The sequence below is a fragment of the Lagenorhynchus albirostris genome, chromosome 9 (assembly GCF_949774975.1).
Source record: "Lagenorhynchus albirostris chromosome 9, mLagAlb1.1, whole genome shotgun sequence".
NCBI lineage: Eukaryota > Metazoa > Chordata > Mammalia > Artiodactyla > Delphinidae > Lagenorhynchus > Lagenorhynchus albirostris.
In genome coordinates, this window is record NC_083103.1 from 6,922,850 (window position 1) to 6,934,367 (window position 11,518).

Here is an 11,518-nt window from a genome sequence, read left to right on the forward strand (position 1 = left end):
CTGTGACCTTGAAGCTGGGGTCGCCCGGGTAGGCCTCCTCAGCCCCACTTACCTCCAAGCTACCCCAGTCTTCATCATCCCATCTGTCGGCAGCAGTGCTGTCCTCTTCTGTGTCCTTGCTCTCCTCTTGTGTCTCCCAGTGGTCTGAGGTCGTGGGTGTGGCAGGGACAGGGGCTGGGGCAGGAAGTCCTGGGGAGCAGAGGCCACAGAGTTGCCACACACCGGGCCCCAGGAAGGTCTCAGAGCAGGGCCGAGGTTGCTGGGGGTGTGTAGAGTGGAAGCTCACAAGGGGACTAGACCGTACCGTCTCCTATGTCCCCATCACCATCCCGGGGGGAAGTCGATCAGTAACAGGTCCTAGGTGCCAGCAACCCCAGGCCCTCTCAGTCACCGATACAGCCGATCTGGGACACTCACCCTCAGGCACGGGTCTCTGGGGAACATTGGTCTCAGCTGGGGCAGCCGTGGGGTGCGCACGGATCAGCTTAGAGGTGAGTGAGGAGACCCCTGTCACGGCCCAGCCTGCCCAGCTGGCTGCGGCTCCTCCCATTCCAGGGCTGGAGGCTGCATGGACGTCCTTCTCTGGGCAGTGACAGGAGAGACAGGTATGGACACCTCAGGCTTCCATGGGGAGGGTGGTAGGAGGGCAAGAACTGAAACAGAGCAACCTGCAGTGGGCGTCCCCCTTCTCCAGGTACTGTGTTCTCCCAACTGTGAGATGGGGGTGGGGGAGTGATGTACAGTCTGTCCTCTAGGGTTCTTCCAGCTTTCGGACGCTCCAATGAGGTAGAAGGGGACCATGACAGGTGACAGTTAAGAATGTGGCAAGAGTCACAGGGAACACGAGTGTGGGCCACTCACCGGCTTCGGCCAGCTGGGTGGGGTCCTCCGACACAGACTCCAGTTTGGACAGGAAGCTTCGAATGGCCTTGAAGGCCTGTGGAGTAGCAAGGGGCAGAGCTGGGGCCTCCAAGGTTCCCGTGAGCCTGCCAGGCCAGCTAGGGCCCAGGTATCCCCCAGAGCCCCAGCTCCAGGGCCCAGCCCCAGCTGTGCCCTACCTGGTCCCGCACGGATCTCTCAGGATCCACAGTGAGGCTGCAGAGCACAGGCAGGATCTTGTGGGCGCAATCAGTCATCGAGTAGAGGTTGTGGGTGGCGGCGAAGCCCAAAACACCCGCGACCCGGGATGGTGCAAACGGGTCCTTAGTGGCCCGGCTAAAGGCGGAGGTGAGGACCCTGTGTCTGGTCTGGGGTGGGGCGGGAAGAGGGCTCCTGAGTATAGGATCAGTGCGGGGCCCAGAACTGACAGGCCTTACTTCCCAGAACAGAGGCCATCCACGGGGTCTCCAGAGTCTAAGAAATGGGAGTTAATCACTAACAAATGGGGAGAATTTACTTAAACCTCTAGACCTTGGCTTCTCCTCCCAAATCACTGGGCTCACGCTGCCTCAGAGTGACAGGGGCCAGAGCAGCAGCTGCCTCAGGGCTGAGGCCAGTGCCTCCCTCCCCACCTGCACCGCAGACCGACTCATTCATTCCTGTTAAGGGCTTGGGAGCTGCAGGCGTCTGCATTCACAGGCCCTGGCTGAGGGGAGGGGATGCAAGGCCGTGGAGGCAAGCAGGCCTGGGTTTGGTTCCCAGACCCACCACCTACTGGCGGTGTGACCCGGTTCAACTCACTCCACCCTCAGACACTGGGCTGGAGCACCCAGGGCCTAGGTCTCTGGGAGGATGACAGGCCCCACACAAGGAGACCTGGCTCTGGGGGACCTGGCTGTGGTCCCGTGACGGTGACAGAGCTCCCGGCACTCGTGCAGGGCACTCACGCCGGCACTGAGGTAGGAGCCGATTTTGCCCAGGCAGACGGTGGTGTTGCAGCGGATGGGGCCCTGCTCATCCTTAGCCTGCAGCCGCGCGAAGTGCTTCATCAGCTCCACGTTGAGGTTGGTCTCGTTCAGCTTCGGGGCCAGGAGCAGCATGGACTGCAGGGCGGGAGACGGCGGAAAGTGTGGGCTGGAGCGGGCATACTCTGGAGGCCACCAGTGGCCCTGGGCACTGAGGAGACAAAGCCCGCCAAAGCCCTCCCCAACCGACCCCCAACCTGGTCCTGGCCCCTACCCAGAATGCTGAGGAAGGTGACCCCCACTGCTTTGCACTCCTGTCTCCCATCCCTCTCCGTCAGCTCTCTGTTGCGTGCACTCTACTCAGACTTTCACAAAAACACCTCCACATACACTCTCTACCAATTAGCTTGGGTTGAGGTCACCAATGATCTCCATGTTGCTAAATCCAAAGGCCAATTCTCCATCCTCACCAAACTTGACCCCTCAGCAGCTTTGACAGCCCCGAATTCTCCCTCCTCCTCGCAACTTTGGTCTCTTGTTCTTCCAGGACACCGCCCTCTCCTGGTTCTCTGACCTCACCTACTGCTGCTTCTCAGTCTCCTTTTGCTGAGATCTTACTGTTCAGACACCCCAGAGCTACTCCTCAAGCCTCGTATCTTTTACACCTCAGCCTAGGCGAGCTCACCCATCTCACGGCTTCGAATGCCCTTGTTAGCTGACCGTGCCCAGATGCGCACCTGCAGCCCAGACTTCTCCCCTAAACCTCACACACACATAACCAGTGCATGTCCACCTGGCTAACAGACATGCCAAGACTGGGCCTGACCTCCTCCCGCAAAACTGTTCCTCCCAGGGACTTCCCTGGTGGTCCAGTGGTTAAGAATGTGCCTTCCAATGCAGGGGACGCGGGTTCCATCACTGGTCGGAGAACTAAGATCCCACATGCCGCAGGGCAACTAAGCCCAAAAGCCACAACTACTGAGCCTGTGAACTCTGGAGCCCGCGCACCACAGCTAGAGAGAAGCCCATGCGCCGCAACGAAAGATCCCGCATGCTACAACTAAGACCCGACACAGCCAAATAAATAAGTATTTAGAAAACGAAACGAAACAAAACAAAAAAACTGTTCCTCCCAGTCTTCTCAGTAAATGGCAACTGAACCTTCCAGTTGCTCAGGCCAGAAACCTTGGAGCCATCCTTGACTCCATATCTACCCATCACCAAATACTGTCAGCTCCACCTTCACAATGCTGCCCCTTCTCTCCACCTGCTGCTACCACTCAGGTCTGAGCTACTGTCATCTTTCATTTGGGCCACTGTAATAGCACTTAACAGTGTCCCAGCTTCCACCCTTGCCCTGACAGTTAGTTCTCCACACAGCAACACAGTGTTTTGCAACAGGTCAGATCAGGTCAGTGCTCTGCTCAATCCCCCAGGGTTCCTGTCTCACTCCCATGAATGCAACAGGTCCCTGCCATGCCCTACGAGGCCCTGGCCCTACCATGACCTCTCAGACTACACTGCCCACAATCATGCCCCTTCAGCCATGCTGAACCTCTTGCTGCTACTCCTACACTCCAGGTACACGCCAGCCTCAGGACCTTTGCACATGTTGTTCCTTCTGCAGGCAACATATTTCCTCCAAATCTCCTCCTTCACCCCTTTTCACCTTTTTTCCTTAAACAACATCTCCTCTGCAAGGTCTTCCCTGATCACTGTTTTTAGAACTGCAAACTCTTCACACTCTCCATTGCTTTCTAACATAATATACTTTTTTCTAATTCTGTTTATTGTCTGCCAAGCCCCCTCCCCCTCTCCTCGAAAAGAAGCTCCAAGAAGGCAGGGAGCTTGGTCTGCCTGTGCATACTGCACCCCAGCATGGGACACAGGGCCGGGCACAAAGCGTGTCTGCTGAATGGAGGACTATTGGTCATGCCCATCCTGTTGCCCCCACCACCTGCCGAGCTGTACCCACAGCCTGGACCTACATGCAGAACAGTGTTTGCCCCTCCCGTAACCTGCTCGACCCACAGGCCAAAACCAAGGCCTGTGTGTCCTCTGATGAGCCCCCTCTAAGCCTCAGAAAACCAGGGGTGGCCCCTCTGGGCCTGGTTACACCCACCTTGACTGTCTGCTCCCGGATGGCAGGGTTGGTGTCCAGGAAGCCATGCACGACATGGGGAAAGATCTGGGTGTTGACTGTTGGCTCATCAAGGTACTGGATGAACTGCTCCATCTGTGGTCCGGGTTGGGGCATGAGAAGGCAGTCAGCCCTTCTACCCCTCACCAGAGACATGGGATCAGCCTTAACATGGTTTCTCCACCTGGCAGGCACTGGCTGGCCAGGGGAGTCTCCTGAGGCCCCCACCTCGCATCTGGCCTCAGGCCCATGTGGACTGGTGAGGCTGCAAGGAGGGTGCTGAGAAGAGCCTGGGAATGGGAGGTGGAAGGCCTGGCCTCTGGTCCTGCTCAGCAGGCTAACTGGTCACACCCCCTCTTAGAGCCTCCACCGCCTGTCTATAAAAAGGAGTGCAACCCCCGTCCAGAGAAGCGCTGTGAGAAAGGCTGGTGTGTTGAGCACCGGAGAGGGAATGTTGCCTGGAAGCACGGGTGGCCCCCACCCTCGATCCCATCAGTCCTGTATGATGCTCCCAGCTGCCCTGGGGTTGGCAAGAGAGACATTATCCCCACTCTAGAGGGGACCGAGCCAGGAGATTGGGCGGCGCAGGGGGAGGCGTTTAAGCCCTGCAGCCCGGGCGGGCGGGGCATTCCCAAAGCTGCCAACGAGCCCTGTGATTATCTTGACTTCCTGAGAGCACAGCCCCGCTTGTTCCTCACCGGTGTGTATGTTTCAGGGAGGGGTTTCTGGGGTCCCTGTGTAGCCGGCGCAGGGGCTTGAGCTACCTGCCTGGGGCTGGAGGTGAGGAGGGGGCCTCCCGTGCAGCCAGGGTGGGGTCCGGGTGGGGTGGAAGCAGGCAGGGTGTGCCGTGGCCCCTACCTGTTGTAAGAGGCGGATACGCATGGCCCGGTCAGTCGATGAGAACATCTTGACCACGACAGGGATGATCTTCCGCTGATACTCCGCAGCGCCGAGGAACTTACCCACCTGAGAGAAGGCGCGGGAAGAGGGGCTCAGCTCCGTCCACAGGGCTGAGATGACTTCACTGGGCTCATTTAACTCCCTCAGGCTCCCTGCTGATTTCCCAGGGTGGAACTGGGTGAGGGCGGTGGGGTGGGGCAGGCACATCCCCAGCAGCCCCTCTGCCCGTACTCCGTCTCAGTCAGCGCTGCCCTTAACCCTTCTGCGTCAAGGCCTTTCTTAGGAGGCTCACAAAGGCTCTGTGCCCTTCCGTATAATCAAGCACCTAGACACCACATGCACACAGAATTCTGCCTGTGATTTCTGGGGGTTCTCAGCTCCACAAGATTCACTTGCCGTCTTCCCCGCTTCCCGCATGCCAAGTTCGTTTGGGGAAAGGGTTCTCCCACCGAGCGGGAAATGGCAGGCGCCCCAGTAACAGTGGGCTGGGGTCTGAGGAGGGGGAGAGGATCCAGCCCCTAGAAGCAGGAGAGCTAAGCGCTGAGTGGTCAGGAAGGAAGGAAAGTGAGGTGGTGAGCAGGTGATCCCCTGGGCCCTGGGAACCAGAGTGCCCAGGTCAGACCAGGGAGGCTGTCTTGAGGAAATGGAGGAAGGGCTATAGGCTCTGAAGGAAGGAGTGTTTGGAAAAAGAATTTTGGAGGCACAGGGTGTCCCTTCCCCAGGGACAAGAAGTCCCCACCACCTCCCTGACAGCTGGTCAGGTGACCCTGACTTGCTGAACCACTGGATGTCAAAGCTCCTCCTCGGACCTCCCTGGTGGGAAGCAGTTAAGAATCCGCCTGCCAATACAGGGGACACGGGTTCGAGCCCTGTCCGGGAGGATCCCACATACCGTGGAGCAACTAAGCCCGTGCGCCACAACTACTGAGCCTGCGCTCTAGAGCCCGTGTGCACCACAACTACTGAGCCTGCGCTCTAGAGCCCGCGAGCCACACCACTGAAGCCCGTGTGCCTAGAGCCCATGCTCCGCAACAAGAGAAGACACCACAGTGAGAAGCCTGCGCACCGCAACGAAGAGTAGCCCCCGCTCGCCGCAACTAGAGAAAGCCCGCGCGCAGCAGCAAAGACCCAACACAGCCAAAATAAATAAAATTAAAAAAAAAAAAAGTACATATATTAAAAAAAAGCTCCCCGTCACGTGGGCTTGGATCTCCCTGACCAGGCTGCCCCTGCCAGGACACCAGCGAGGCTGGCCACGCCCTTGGCCTCTCTTCTGCCCTTCAGACCTACTCAGCCAGTCTCTGGGCCCACAGTTCCTGAGGCTCCAGGCCCCACTCACCTTGAACAGGGGCGTGAGGACAACAGCCCCTGCGCTGCCAAACTCGAAGGCGGTCAACAGCTGGGGCAGCACCTTGTGGCGGCAGAAATCCTCAGGGAACGAGTCTAGGCTCTTGCTCAGCTCTTGGAAGAACTTTTGCTTCTCGGCTGGCTCTTTGATCTGGTGGAGCATGGACAGGATGCAGGGAACGGGAAATCAGCCTGGTCACGGTCTCGTCAGCCACGGGCAAGGACGGGGGTCACCTCCAACCCGAAGGTAAACTTAAGCTTGGGGTGCCAGATGGGCTGGGTTCAAATCCCAACTCTCCCATTTATTAGCCGTGTGACCTTAGGCGAGTTCCCCCACCTGTAGAATGGGGTACTAACTGTACCGTCTCACAGGACCGTGCCGAGGATTCAACCAGAAAACGCACATGAAAGCTGCCCGGCACACTGGAGGCGCTCAGTCAGTGAGCGTCATTATTGTCACTGCCACCTGGCCTGCTGCTGTGAAAGCAGCCACTAGGGGGATCAAGCCCTTTATCAGCGTCGCCTCTGCTCCTCAGGACGACACAAGGTGTGAGCACCACTAACCCCAAAGCACAGACGACAAGGCAGGCTTAGTGAGGCCAAGGGGCTCACTCTGGCACCCTGGGCCTGGCTGGGTTGGGCACACCTGCAGCTCCGTGGGTGGAGGTCGTGGCAGGCTGTGGAAAGGCAGGGATGAGGTGCAGTTTACCCCCAGAGCTCGTCCTCCCACTGGGCCCGAACAGGCCAGGCTGTCAGCTCGATGGTCTCCTTCAGTCCTCCTAACCTCCCCGAGGCTGTAATACCCACAACTCACACTTCCTGAGCACAAACTACGTGCCAGGCAGGTTACATGCTAAAACCTTTACTCGGATGAAATAATCCAATGAGGAAGCTGAGGCACAGAGAGGGCAAGGAGCCTGTCCAAAGTTACACAGCTAAGAAGCCGTCAAGGAAGGGTATGACCCGGTGGTGTGGCACCTCTGCTGTGCTACAGGCTGTGAAGAAGTGCTGTCATCCCCCCATTTACAAAGGAGGAGACTGAGGCTCAAGGTCACCAGGCAGGAATGGTAGGGCATGGATTATAACCCTGTCCTGTACGCTTCCAAAGTCCCTGTGCTCTCTGCTGTACCCGCACCGCCAGAGCTGCTGCCTGGGCCAGAAGAGGTGATCTCTAACTGGGGTTGGGGAGGACCTGGTTGGCCCTTGAGCAGCTCAATCTAGTGTGGGAGGCAGGCTTGGTGCTCTGACGACAGGGTTCAGGGGAGCAAAGGCCCAGAGAGAGGCCAAACCGCATCCAAGGTCGCATACTGAGAGTCACAGCCGGGCTCTCTCCACCGCTGCGCTCAATGATGGGAAGAGGGGCCACTGGGCACTGCCCTCCCACGCTCTCATCGGGACCTGCCAGAAACAGCCTATTTCCTGTGGGGCACATATTACGGAGAAGGGCAGCCCGGCAGAGCCAGCCATGTGAGAAGAAGAACTCCACGTAACAGAGCTCCTGCTGTCCCTACACTGCCCAGGAGGCAACAGGGCTCAGCGTTTCCAGCACCTTCTTCAGCTCATGTTCCCATCCTCGGAAGGCCTCCCAGCCCCTATCTGAGTCAAGATTCCACAGACCATCGAGGTCTGTGGAAGTGTCTGTCACTCCTCCCCCATTCCGGATTCTCCGTCACCTCTCTGTGTGCCCCACACAAGGCCGGGTCAGAACGGGTGTCGAGGGCAGAGCCTCCCTCCTTCATTCCCTACAACAGTGCTATGGGTCAGCAGATACTATAGTTATTCTCACTGGGCAGATATGGAAACTGAGGTTCAATGAGGTTAAGCTGAGGGGTCCCTCCTTACCATCTTTCCATTTGCTGTTCCCTCTGCCTGGAACATTCTTCACCAGTTACCATCCCCATGACTCCCACCTTCACACCCTTCAGGTCACAGCTCAAACATCACCCTTGAGAGAGCCCTTCCCTAAACACCCAACCCTCAGTGTTTTCCTTCCCGGCACTTATCCACATTCCAGGAAGCACAGCTTTCCTCATTTATGGGTTTTTCTGTCCCTTTCCCCCAGTGAGAGTCCCCAAGGCTGGGGGCCTGGTCCATTTACCCCCCACTAGATCCTTGAGAGCAGGGATCTGGGTCTGACTCTCCCTCCCCACCCTGCTACCCACACCACAGCCCAACATTCAGGGCCAGTGCCCGTTAACAGAGTGGCCGGAGCAGCCACTAAGCCCCACTATGTGCCAGAAACTACACTGCAAGCCAAACTCACTGACTCCTCACCCTGCTCCTTTGAAGTAGGTGCTGTTATTAGGACTGAACTTCAGCCAAGAGAAGTCACACATAAATGACAGTTGGAGGCAGGGTTTGAACCCAGACAGCCTAGCTCCACAGTCTGTGCTTGTCTCCTGGGGTCTAATGATCAGGGAGCCTATAAAGTGGGGACGGGACACAGGGGTGAGGAACGTAGGGCCAGAGCCCAGGGTGGGGCAGGGGACTCACCTGAATCTCTTCCAGGAAGAGGTTGGTCTCCACAAAGCGGTTGTTCATGAAGCCACCAGGTGCCCGGCAGTTCTGCAGGAAGCGGGCTGGGTTGGGACGTACCTTGGGGTTGGCTCCAACCAGCTCACAGTAATGGGGCACCAGTGACTTGGGGATCTGTGGGAGAAGCGTCAGGGTCAGGGCAGGGGCTGGCTGGCTGGTGGAGAGGGGCCGGGTGGGGTCAGACACTCACCTTCCCAGGGTTTCGTAGGGCGGCTGCACGAGGTAGGGGCCCGTTGAAGACTTCCCAGATGAGGCAGCCCAAGCGCCACATGTCAGCTGACCTGAGGCAGTGACCAGAGCTGCTCAAGGCCCTGCCACCTGCCAGCATAGGCCTCCAATCTACCCTGGGCACTAGGCACTCACTGCATGGCAAACCCTGGGCTGTGTTCCTCAGCTAATCCTCCCATCAGCCCCGAGAAGCACGTTTCATTAGCCCCATTTGACAGATAAGGAAACTGAGGCTCAGAAGAGCAAGGACATCCACCCCAGGTCACACAACTTTAAAATTCAGAACCACCTGACCCCAAAGCCTGTGTTTATCCTGCCCTACCTCCCCGAGGATCCTGGGAGCAAGGAGTGGGCCCCACCCTGAGGACCCTAGTTTCCTCCTCAGTCAGGTGGCAGGGGATAGGGGAGTACCAGCTAATCTAGGGGTCCTGAGGCTGCAGGGGCTTCCAGAATAGGGCAGGGTGGGGCATGCCACCACCACCCCCCCACAGTCACCCACCACTTCTCTCTGACCGCTCTGCCACTGCCATCGGCCAACTCCGGGGGATCGTACTGCTCAAGCTCGGGGATCCCCTTGCGGGGAGGTCCCCCGCCATTGCCCTGGGCGGAATACATGTAGTCCAGGCCCCCAAGCTTCCACTCGCCAGCGCGGTCCACGAACACAGCGGCCATGCAGACATTGTTGTGGATGAGGCTGCAGTCGTTGACCAGGAAGCTGAGGGCTTTCTGGGGGCAGAAGGAGCCATCACAGCCCAGTAGCTGCAGCCCCCCATCCCTGCTCTCATCACCACTGCCCCCCACCTCACCACAATCTGGTGTAGCCCCCAGGAGAGCTCCAGTTCCCTCAGGTCACCAGCCTCTGCTCGCGCCTTGAGGTACGCTCCCAGCGGAGTCACAGCCTCTGTCACTATGTGGAGGCATCTGTCTGTCTGAAGGGGACACGGGGGATCAGGGAGGGATGGGGCGAGAGGAAGGCGAGATGAGAGACATGATGGGGAGAGGGGTGGAGAAGAGGAAGTCAAATCTGGGGGGCGCTGGGGCAGAAGGGCTGGAAACTGGCAGGAAGGCAGAAGCCAGGAGTGGGAGACTGGGAAAAGGTGAGGGGCAGAGACGGGGCAGACTGAGCAGCAGGTAGGTACCTCCAGCCCATCGATGTAGGCCAGGATGTTGGGGTGCCGGAGAGTTTTGAGGCGCTTGAAGGCAGCTTTGGCCACCTGGGTCTGCTCTTCGACGCCGGGCTTCACGTCATACACGAAGATGGACACCGGGCTGCCTGTGGCCTGTGGGAGGGCGGAGCGGCCTCAGGTGTGTGGGCCGGGTCCTGGGCAGACCACTCCACCTCCGAGATGGTCCCCGGAGCTGGTTCAGTGCCGGAAAGGAAGGGCCGCCGGCCTGGTCTCTCCCCAAGTCAACCCTTGGGGACAGAGTCGGGCCCACGTAACCCTGGTTGGGTCCGCCTGTCGGTCCCTCGGTCCTTCCGCCCGCCACGTCGGCACTGCCCGTCCCCCCGCCCGGCCCGTAGCCCTAGAGGCTCCGCAGCCACGTCAGGCGGGCGCGACGCGGCGGAGCCGGCGGCGCTGACTAGGCGAGACCGAGGTCCGCTGCGGCCTGCGGAGCGGGGTCGCTCTTACCTTCTTACGGCCGCGGTGCAGGACCCAGGGCCCGGGAGGGCCGCCCTCGGGGAGTTCCGGGCTGAGCTCAAACGGGAAATCCCGGACCGGGTCCCGAGCAAAGAACCACATCGTCCCCGCCGCCGCCGCGGGATCGGGGTCCTCAGCTCCTGGTCCTCCGGCGGCCCGAGCCGGGGCGGGGCGGGGCGAGGGCGGGGCCGGATCGGGGGCGGGGCTACGGTCGGTGGGGGCGGAGCCTGTGGGCGGAGCAGGGGCGGAGGGGAGCCGGGAGACCACCCCTCGGCTGGCCACCGGGCCTAGGTAGAGCGGGTGGGCTGGGAGCCGCCAGTTACCAGCTTTGGCGCCCTGGCAGGTCACACAAACTCTCAGCGCCTCTGTGTCCTTAAATCTAAAATGTGGGTGGTAATAGAGTCCACCTCCCAGCGTTATATAAGGATTAGAGCTTGAGAAGGGGCTGAGGATGGGGAAACCGAGGCAAGGAAGCTGAGAGATAGGGAGACAGCTGGAAGACGAAGTCGACAGACAGACATGAAGGGGGTGCACTGTTCAGTGGGGAAAAGGCTTAGGGAGGGCGATTGTACCCAAGCCAGACTCTCTACCCCACCAGCCAGTGGGCACCTCCAGGATCCGATGAGGCATCGTGTTGGTGGAATGAGGAAGTGACCAGCGGAGAGAGGCACAAGGAAGCAGAGCCCCGGAAAATGAGCGTGGTTGGGGAGCAGAGAGTGAAGCAAAGGCCCTGGGAAAGTCTAGGAACCCTGGGATGGGGGAGGGGACCTGGGGGAGGGAAAAAGCAGTGACCCCAGGAAAGGAGAAGGATAGAGGAGGAACAGCCCAGCAAGTCTAGAAGAAGTCAGGGGGCCAGGAGGGGCCCCTGCTCTCCTGGGCCCAGC

The 11,518-nt window shown here is 59.3% G+C and overlaps 1 protein-coding gene across 3 annotated transcripts in view; it reads right to left on the reverse strand.

The window, feature by feature from the left end:
* SCYL1 (SCY1 like pseudokinase 1) overlaps positions 1-10,807 on the reverse strand; it is a 12,358-nt gene extending 1,551 nt beyond the window's left edge. For all 3 annotated transcript variants that reach the window (XM_060158670.1, XM_060158672.1, XM_060158669.1), the window contains exons 1-14: positions 10,626-10,807; positions 10,134-10,274; positions 9,801-9,923; positions 9,494-9,720; positions 8,957-9,047; positions 8,725-8,880; positions 6,224-6,382; positions 4,843-4,950; positions 3,967-4,080; positions 1,827-1,982; positions 1,059-1,247; positions 862-937; positions 418-582; positions 53-189 (exon numbers count right to left, since the gene is read on the reverse strand). In XM_060158670.1, coding sequence (XP_060014653.1) covers positions 53-189; positions 418-582; positions 862-937; positions 1,059-1,247; positions 1,827-1,982; positions 3,967-4,080; positions 4,843-4,950; positions 6,224-6,382; positions 8,725-8,880; positions 8,957-9,047; positions 9,494-9,720; positions 9,801-9,923; positions 10,134-10,274; positions 10,626-10,736 — 1,953 coding nt within the window. In that variant the 5' untranslated portion in view covers positions 10,737-10,807. The remainder of the gene's footprint in view (positions 1-52; positions 190-417; positions 583-861; positions 938-1,058; positions 1,248-1,826; positions 1,983-3,966; positions 4,081-4,842; positions 4,951-6,223; positions 6,383-8,724; positions 8,881-8,956; positions 9,048-9,493; positions 9,721-9,800; positions 9,924-10,133; positions 10,275-10,625) is intronic.
* Positions 10,808-11,518: the final 711 nt, after the last annotated feature.